Source organism: Haliaeetus leucocephalus, unplaced genomic scaffold (genome assembly GCF_000737465.1).
Source record: "Haliaeetus leucocephalus isolate CR32 unplaced genomic scaffold, Haliaeetus_leucocephalus-4.0 Scaffold184, whole genome shotgun sequence".
NCBI lineage: Eukaryota > Metazoa > Chordata > Aves > Accipitriformes > Accipitridae > Haliaeetus > Haliaeetus leucocephalus.
In genome coordinates, this window is record NW_010972620.1 from 5,588,404 (window position 1) to 5,598,432 (window position 10,029).

Sequence of the window (10,029 nt, forward strand, 5' to 3'; positions counted from 1 at the left end):
TGCCCCCCCCCCCCCCCCACTTCCCAGTTCCTATACTGGATGGGACGTCCCATGGTATGGAATACACCGTTAGCCAGTTTGGGTCAGGTGCCCTGGCTGTGTCCTGTGCCGACTTCTTGTGCCCCTCCAGCTTTCTCGCTGGCTGGGCATGAGAAGCTGAAAAATCCTTGACTCTAGTCTAAACACTACTGAGCAACAACTGAAAACATCAGTGTTACCAACATTCTTCTCATACTGAACTCAAAACATAGCACTGTACCAGCTACTAGGAAGACAGTTAACTCTATCCCAGCTGAAACCAGGACACTCCACATCTACAAAACTTTTACTTTTATACGCCATCCAGATGGAGGACATGACAGGCTGTAATGGGAACAAAATTAAAAAAAAAAAAAGTCACAGTTGCTTAACCCATATTGCTTTCTTCTGTCAGTGCAAACCACTAACTAATGCTTAGTTAACATATATACTCTTCTTGGATCACTAACCCACACTATCATTGCCCCCTTGACCTCGAACAACTAAATATCTTTATGCCTCACTTGCTAAGTTTTTTTTATTCAGTTTTGGGCCCCTCACTACAGGAAAGACATGGAGGTGCTGGAGCGTGTTCAGAGAAGGGCAACCAAGTTGGTGAGGGGCCTGGAGCACAAGTCTTACGAGGAGCGGCTGAGGGAACTGGGGCTGTTTAGTCTGGAGAAAAGGAGGCTGAGGGGAGACCTGATCGCTCTCTACAACTACCTGAAGGGGGGTTGTAGCGAGGTGGGTGCTGGTCTCTTCTGTCAGGTGGCTGGAGATAGGACAAGAGGAAATGGCCTCCAGTTGCGGCAAGGGAGGTTTAGGTTGGATATTAGGAAACATTTCTTTACTGAGAGGGTTGTCAGACATTGGAATAGGCTGCCCAGGGAAGTGGTTGAGTCACCATCCCTGGAGGCATTCAAAAAGCGCATAGGCGAGGTACTCCATAACAGGGTTTAGTGGGCATGGATGATGGTTGGACTCGATGATCTTGAAGATCTTTTCCAACCTAAATGATTCTATGATTCTATAAAAGAGAAAAAAAGTATTTACTGCTCTACAACACAATCAGACAGATTAAATCCAGTAGATGCATGGGTCTTACAAGAAAAAAAAACGAACAGTGCGGGTGTGTAAATATTTAATTCGATTCCTAAAGTAAAAGACCTAATCCACATCTCAAAGCCTGTAGCAGCCTGTAATAGCTTACAGCAATAATGCAAACCTTAAATCACTTATCACAAGATTAAAAAAGGATACACTTCCCTTCGGTATTTCATATCCTCAAATAAGAACTATTTCAAAAATATTATTTCATTTTCTAACATATTATTGTTAAGTGGTTTTAGGGCCTCATGTATGTTAAACGTTACCGCTAATGATCCTATTATTTTCGCTAGGAATTTGCAGTTAACATATGAAAAGGCAGAACGTACCAGTTCCCTTGCTTCTTCGAGCTGTTTCTCAACATTTGCAACCATCTGCTTCTTCTCATCTGAAATAGAATTGTGAAAATACCAATATAATTGTGCTCTTGCCATGGAAGAAAAACATTTCAAAAGCTTATATGTATCAGTTAAAACTGACTCGAGGATTTATTCTGTGTGACATCATCATGCACTGTGATACCCACATTAGTAATTAAAAAAAATAAACAAAGGAGACTGGAGAATCCTTGAAGTCTTCTGCTTTGTTATGCAGCATTTGCTAGTTAGGAAAGCAGTTACAGCTGCTCCAGGTGTAGGAGTTATGCCTCAGCAGGCACTTGCTGGGTGTAGACAAATGCAAGAAAAGGCACATACTTACTCCAAATGGAAAAAAAATACGGTTTAAGAACAAAGGCTTATCCTATTTATTTGCAAAATATGAGATGCACAAAACCAAGCATCCCACTTACAATGAATCCAGGTACTGAAGAAAAATGAGGTTTCTATTCCCCTGCTCCTAGGCCAGGTCTAGAACCGTTTCTTTTGCTTCAACAGAACCAAAATGAAATGCCGTGGGAACTACAAGAAAACCACTGTCTTCTAGCAGCAGTAAAAATTTGAACTAGTAATAAAAGATGAAAATTTAAAAAAATTAAAATCAGTTATAAGCTATATGCAGCAATCAACATCTGCCAGGTTCCCCAACAAGTCTATATCCCAGCTATAGAGAGCATGTCTGACTTTCGACCTGCCTCTAACCATCCATTCTCAGGCAGAGAATCCAATATTAACTGAGATTCAGTGTCACATCTGCCAAATATTCCAACTGCTTGACCACTTGGTTTGTTACAGCATGAAAGGGGACTTGCTGAGGAATATTCAGTCACTGGTTAATAACAAGTCCCCACTTTGCTTAATTACTGTGGGCATTCAGGGGCTTCAATAGTACTTCAATTTCCATTGCCTTTTGCATCACCTTGTGCCCCTCTCATGGCCAAATCTTCCATCCTTCAGACTGTAAATCCACCCATTGTCTCAATGAAGTTAACAACAAAACTCTGCACATACAACCCTTTATACCACTGTTCGTTTGAAACCAAGAGCATCATGAGACCTCTGTGCTGGTGGTTTGCCTGATAAAAAGCGAATTGCACAAAAGTATGTCCCATCATTGCTCCTCAGAGATCACGATGGATACATCTACATTGGCACAAGAGACTTTATTGTGTATCTTCAGACTTCACGGTTTTCTTTTTTAGCCTGAATTCCTTTGCTTCTCTTCCACATGATCTCTTTGTATCATAAAATTGACAAATTAAAGACCAAAAGGGACAATGTGATGATCTTTGATCCTCTGCATGCCACAAGCTACTGAATTTCCAGAGGGAACCCCTTTTTTAAATGTATATAATTTAGCTTCTCACAGGCTGAAATGCTTTATTTTTAAGCAGGCTTAGTGCCACAGGCAGGAATCAGGGATGCTGAGGTAGCAACCAAAACCAGAATTTCTGCCACATAAAGTAAAATGTGCCCTTAAAACAATCTTCTTTAAAAGCAACAGAACTACCTCTGAAAGGACTGTATTGCTACAGAGTTTTTGGTGAAACATCCCCAGCTTAAGCAAGTCATGTTTAAGATAATGCAGAGATTTTTGCAAATAACCAGCTGACTTCTGAGGATACACCATCCCGCATATGGCAGATTCACAAGAACAAATTACATGCACCAAGTTGTCACCGAAGAAGCTGCTATAGTATTGTAGAACATGTGGGTAATTCATTTACCGTCCAAAACCAAGACTATAGTCTGAGATCCTTCTCTAGCGGAAAATTCCTCTCGGAGAAGCCCAAGTTCGCAAGAATGTGTTACAGCCAACTGGAGAGGCAGCAAAGACTCCTTCAGAGATTGACCTGGATAAGCAAGTGGTTCAGTGCTGATGAGGTTCACCTAAAGTTGAGACTGTCTCAGGCTCTGACTCCACTATATCCTATATGAACAAATCAAGGTGTTTCTGGGTGGCAGCAGTAAGAACTGAACAACACTACATCTGGCAAAACATAGGTAGAATACCATCTCGAAGAACACTGAAGCCCTCTGAGTAAAGGCAACTCTGCCAGTGACACAAGTGATAAGGAGGCACTTAAATCCTCCCACAAATTAAAAGTTAGAGCTCACCTCTAAGTCCTTCCAGTTTCCCTTCTTAACCTTGAAAGAGGCCCAGAATTTCATCAAGTAATCCTCTCTACAAAGCTAAACCCATGGAAAAAACAGCACCTTTCTTGCAAATCTGGAATTCACACTGCCACATCTGGTGGATTCTACTACAGCAGAAGATGTAGGAAATGCTTATTTCTGTGCTGCACTTTTATTTCTCTGCTAGTAATGTCTGTCTTTAATTCCCCACCAGGTTGTCATTATGGCCAGAAAACATAATGGTTAGTGATTTATCTTCCTAACATAACTAAACCCAAAAGAAAAGAGAATCTGCCTCTTGTTTGCCTCCACATTTCAATTTTCCTACCCAGCATCCCAAAACACGTCTGTTCTTTCCTTCATTTGGAGGCGGGCAAGATGACAATGGACAAAAGGAAAAACAATGTAAGATATGAAACACACAATACCATTTTATTGAAGGTGAAATAAAATTTAAAAATATAGCAGCATAAAATAAATGTACTATAGCAATTTCAGTATTTCCCTGAGTTTTACTGGATTACAATTTCCATACACATTAAGTAAGCTGAAATTTAGGGATATAAAGTTGGGGTTTGGGGGAAGATAATTCATGCTGTACAAGTTCTGTGTGTAATTGTGATGATAAAAATTACCTAGCACTCCACCTACCAGTAAGATCTTACCTACCCACAGAGATATTAAGCTACAGACCTTTGGTAGGGAAAACCCATTAGTATACAAGGAGGTCTGGCTGAAACTGCTCCTATAAAATTGAGGAGCTATTCAAATGATCTTCAATGGTTTAGTTAATTAAACTTTAACCCAACTCCAGAGTTGCATTTTAACATTGTCCCAGATTTACCAATACATCATCACCCAGCTGGTGACCAGAGGAACTGCTGGGAGCGAGACCTACTGACAAAAGGCCTTTGTTGTTCCTTCAAATACAGATGTGTGAGCAGGCCCATGGCAACATCCCAGCACTGCAGCTTTGGAGCAATATTTTCACAGATTTCCAGGAAAGCAGCTGAACTTGTTGCAACTGTTGATCCTCTAGGGCACACAATACCATGTAGTCCCCAGAGCAAGAAGGGGTGGCAGGATCCAGCAGAGTCACTTTGGTAAGGAAAAGCAAGCTTACCAAAGTATCGCCCACTTGGTTTTGCTCTCCTCTCTTCCTCCAGCCGCATCCATGTAAAATCCTGGTGGGAGCATGCTGCCTGGAGCCACTTGCCTGCAGGAGTGCCAATACCTCTAGGCCTGCTGTTGATATCAGCAACAAAGCATGGACTGCTGCAACACTGTCAATCAGAAAGCACTTGCTGGAATGGTGTTCAAACCATTTACTTTCAGTTTTACTGCCACAGTTAAGCTAAGGAAACAACTTATTTCACAGTCAGAACCCCCATAGAAAGGAGGGCACAATATCCACAGGATGACTTGCTCGGAAACGACAGATGAGGTCAGAGGGAGTTACTCAGAGTAAGAGAAGCTTGCTACTAATCTAGTAGATCAGGACAAACAAGTTACAATCCAATTAAAGATCCTCATATTACTAACTGTATTACTCCACTGCATCTTAGTAGTTTTCAATCTGCCTACTTGATCATTTCCTTAAATACGCTTCCATCATATGAAATAATGAAAAGGGGTTTTTATAACTTTTTTCTTAATTCAGAATTGATAATATCCTTTAAAGAAAATAAAAAACAATGCTCCATCAAATATGTCTAAATTCAGAATAGAATTTTTATCTCCACATTGCCAGACAGAATGTCCTAAAGAAAATATTGCACGTAGCTTGTATAATTTAACTGGTCAAACTGACAAAATAGGGGTAAAGACTGGAAACAAAACTGTTTCTTTCCTCTGGGTAAAGATTGCAAACAAAGAAAACCATTCTGTGTTTGTACACAAGGTTGTATCACTTTCTTAAAAGAAACAAGTTTTTACTACATTCTTCTCGGTTCTTTCGGCTTTGCATTTGCATTAGTCACTCTTTTGTCTCCCAACATACAGCAGTCACAGAAAGGCAAAAATCTGCCTACAAGTGTAGAAAGATAACACAGCATTGGTTTGATCTCACAACGAATGAAGAGATTAAAAAAGTCTGGACCAAGACTGAACAGTCTCATTGCTTGTGGAATTGCTTCTTTTTATTAGTACATGCCAAGGAAGAGACCGAGTAACAAAGGGCTTCGGTTCATAGACCACTTGCAGATTTCGCTACACTGGCTGAGGTGGTTTATATGTCCACCACTGCCAGAACTTACTGTCCAACAGCAGAGACAAATGGAACAATACATGCATTTCTCTCTTTGGGTTATAAAACTGGGTTCAAGAGGCACAACATAATGAGCCAGATCTGAAATGGAGACAGTAAATTCCAATACAGGGATACAACAGAAAATTAAAGGTGGGACTTTCTTCAGCTAAATCTGTTAGAGACTGAAGTACAGTGCTTTGATTGCCCAGTAGAAAATGCAGGTATCGAGTATTAGAAGAATGACAGCACTCAAATCTAAAACCATCACAACCCAGAGGTTACTGTGCTGGGAAAAGACTAAGTATCACCATTTGCGCTTATAAAACTCTCTTTCAGATCAAGCAATCAAAATTTATATAAATTTTTGGTCAAATCACAAGACAGATGTTTCTCTGAAACAGCGAGGAACATTAATAAAAGACATCAGCCAATGATCTTCATTCTTCAAAGACCTGCAGCAGCATCACAGAAAATCTATTTAAAAGCCATTTCTCTATTTAGAAGACTTTCTTTAATTCTCCAGATGATGTTTGCCTCAACAGAAGACATTTCTTCCCAAGACGTTCTATTGTCCCTGCTGCTTATTGTTTCTGTAGTATCAGAGTGCCTTTGTTACATTTCTTGCTGAACTATTCACGCATTTGTGACAATAGGATTGTTTGTTGAGCCATCATCCTCCTAGAAGACAAGACAGCATCAAGTCCTGACAACACCAAATGCAGGAATGTTGCAAAAACAAGTAACCAGTGTTTCTCCAATTCAACTGAACACGAAGCTTACAGCAGGTCCATCATGGGCAGCGGAAGGAAATAAACCAGTCACTAGACTTCAGGAGATCTCTCTGTATTAAGCAGAAGTAGCACAAGTCCTTACACCTTTCATCCTGCTTCTTCCAGCGTGGAGGAAGAAGGCCATCAGCAATCTCTCTCAAATCACTGCTGCTGAAAACTGCCACCTCACGTGCATCTTTCCTCATGTCCCCCTCCCACCTCATAATCCTCTTTTTGAGGCTCTCCCAGCCATCTCCACAAGAACTAACTGGAACTTCTGGTGATGAAGAAGCAAAGATCTTGCAAATACTCCTATTAAGAAACAAGGGAAAAATGTATATTTAAAATATTTCTGATTAAAGTGTTCAGCATAGTCAGATATTTTTTTTTTTTTTCTCCAGCTGGTCAAATGCCTCTGTTAGCTAAGACTGCAATTTGTTTTGAAGTCATATGTGATTTTTTTTGCTGATGAAAGACAGAACAGCCCTGAAAACTGAAGCAGTGCACTCACTCATAAATGTACAGTGCAAGAAGTAGCTATAACACAAGCCAGTCTAAAGTGTGCATGACCAGCCTCAAAACCTAACATGGAAAAGGCACCTCTTAAAAAAAAATAAAAATTAACCTTTATCTTACCTTGAGACCATTTAGCCCAGTACCATACTACTGGTCCCTCAGGGAACACGCATTCTTTCTCCTCTTGAGAAGATGGCAAATTCTAAAATAGCCTTCTAATGGCCACATAAAAGAATCATGATTTCAAAGCCTGCTGCTTTGAGGCTATGTCACTGTTTAAGACAATACTCTTTAAACATCTCGTATTTAAGCTCCAAAGTCTCCCTAAGTGAATCAGGGAGACTGATTCAAGGAGAGGATTATGGAAATCCACTACTACTAAACAGAATGTTCTTCCTACTACTGAACAGACACTGATGACTTCCAAAATCTATACAATTAGGAAATTAAATTTCTATTCTTTTTCCGTAAATCAGTGTAGCATTACTGATTTCGGAAGAGGAGCCAGTAGTGTATTTATGATGTCTCCCTGTTCCTACAAGAGATCCCTAAATTTACTCTGTTTAAATGTGAACAAACCTTTGTGAGGCAGCGGGAAATACTGCCTTGATTAGGTGCTTTACATGAGTGAAGAATTCACTGTATCCTCTCAGGAAATTGTTCCAGTAGCCATTTACAGGTTAAATATCATTTCTGAGCAGACTAAATTACACCACTTCTAAATTTCAATCACAGGAACTCTTTGGATCTCTCCCTTCTTCATTTTGTAAGTCTCCATTACAAAACAGAAAGAGCTTTCTACCTCATAAGCACCTGCAGACTGTGACTGAATTATCCTCCCGCCTCCCCGCCCCGTGTCCTTTTTGTTAACTCAACAGCAAAATAGCTTTGTTAAGCCAATGAAAAGGCATAGTTTCCTGTCCTCTAATCGTGCCTGTGATTCAGTGTGGTCACTGAATCCCAATTTATCAGAAGACTTTCTAACTTGCTAAAATTAGAATTAGACATAACCTTCCAGAATCAGACAGATTTTTACTCAAAATCCCCCTGTTTATTCATTTCAGATGTGTTTTGGGCCTCTGAATTAACGTTGCACAGAGATCACATGTTTTAGTTGACCATCCACCTTGAATCCTGTTTAGTCACTACTTCATCACATCATGATGCATTTCCCACTCTAAAAGTAGGATGTTACTCATTGGTCCTGGATGCATGATATTTTTTCCCTTTAGTCATGTGGAAAACTATACCATTAGTGTGCGTTTATTCCCTCCTTATGTGATACATACTCCTATAGTTTAAGTATCCTAAACCTTTGGGAAATGTGCATAGGAAGCAGAGGCAGAAATATTTAATGACTTGGAAACAGAGGAAGCATTAAGCTGAGCTACAAGAGGGACAGACGAGAAATCCACTAGCTTCAGCTTCCCTCTGTCTTGTACTAGGAGACGTATATTAGGGCACTGATTCATATGTGCTAGAAGATTCAGCCGGACTGGTTAAAGAGATTATCACTTTCAGCTTTCTACCCTAACACTCTTATAGCCATGATTGTCTCTACTGCAGGGATACGTCATGAATCAGACCATGAATGCTGCAGGCTACTGACAAACACGTTAAAGTAAACCAACACCGATTTCTTTGAATCTGCTCCTACAAGTGAGTCACCGCAGCCGATTATCCAAATCAAATGTTTTAACAGCAGGCATCAAAAATACAGACTGGGACTAAACCACGCACAGATTCGCTCTGTGCCACGTGAAAAAGGCTGGATTTCCATTACTGATGTCGTGTCACGATCACAACAGAAAGCACTCGGTAGCAATGCTGGTGCAGGCAACATCCACCCAGCCCTGACCCCGGCTCTGCTCAGCCCTTGGGCCGCGCTGGCCTAACTTTGCGCGGCCCCACAGCAAGGCAGCAGGGAAGGGCTGGTCCTTCCAGCTGACCGCCAAACAATAAACACCCTACCAGGTTTATCCTTAATATCCTTCATGAGACAACTCGCCGCTCGAACTGATGCGCACCCGGGGCAGGGAGACGAATCCCGACTCTGCTGCGTGAGGAGCAAGAAAACACAGTCGGGTAACGGGACGCCGAGGCAGACCACGTTAAAATACACCCTAACGCCTCCCGCCGCCGCCCCAAACGCTTGCTGCTGGGGAACCGGAGAGGCTCTTACAGACCAGCAGGACGCGGCCGGGGTGCGGAGGGAGAGCCGCGAAGGCTGGGAGCCCGGCACGCCGGGCGACGACGGCCTCTCCGCCGCGCCAGGCCAGCGGGCCCCCCCCCGACCCCCGCCACAAGAGCCCGCCGCTCACCTCCTACCAGCTTAGGCACCTTCCCGATCCTGCCCGTGATGTCGGCCGTCAGCACGGCGAAGTCCTGCTCGTAGCTCTCGAAGTCGGAGGACATGGCGGCGGTGCCGGGGGAGACCGCCGCGCTCAGCTCGGCGCGCTACAGCCGCTCCGCACCCAGGCGCTTCCGCGTTCCGCTACCTGCAAAGGCGTCCCCCCCCCGCCTCCGGGCGCCTCGCCGCAGGTTCCGGCGAAGCTCTCCGCCCTCGCTCAGGTGCTAAAAGCACGGCCCCGCTGCCGCCCTTCGCTTGGGGGCTCGAACTGCAGCCCCGGGCCCGGAGAAGGGAGGAGGAGGAGGAGGCGGCGGCCCGCTCACGCCCTGCAACCCGGGACCCCGCAGCTCCCCGCCTGGTAACCTCGCTCCTTCGGGGGGGAGAGCGGGGGGCGGAGGAACGCGGCTGCGGCGCTAGCGGCGGGGCGCTGTTTCCCGGCGGGCCCCTATTGCCAACGGACCGCCGGGGGAAGCGGGGGGGCGGCGGCGGCTGGCTGAGCCGGAGGCG

At 43.4% G+C, this 10,029-nt stretch overlaps 1 protein-coding gene across 3 annotated transcripts in view; it reads right to left on the reverse strand.

The window, feature by feature from the left end:
• Nucleotides 1-9,661, reverse strand: part of VTI1A (vesicle transport through interaction with t-SNAREs 1A) — a 276,166-nt gene extending 266,505 nt beyond the window's left edge. For 2 of the 3 annotated variants that reach the window (XM_010564734.1, XM_010564733.1), the window contains exons 1-2: nt 9,494-9,661; nt 1,455-1,513 (exon numbers count right to left, since the gene is read on the reverse strand). In XM_010564734.1, the coding sequence (XP_010563036.1) occupies nt 1,455-1,513; nt 9,494-9,587 (153 nt within the window). In that variant the 5' untranslated portion in view covers nt 9,588-9,661. The remainder of the gene's footprint in view (nt 1-1,454; nt 1,514-9,493) is intronic. The other variant, XM_010564735.1, reaches the window with a different exon arrangement.
• Nucleotides 9,662-10,029: the final 368 nt, after the last annotated feature.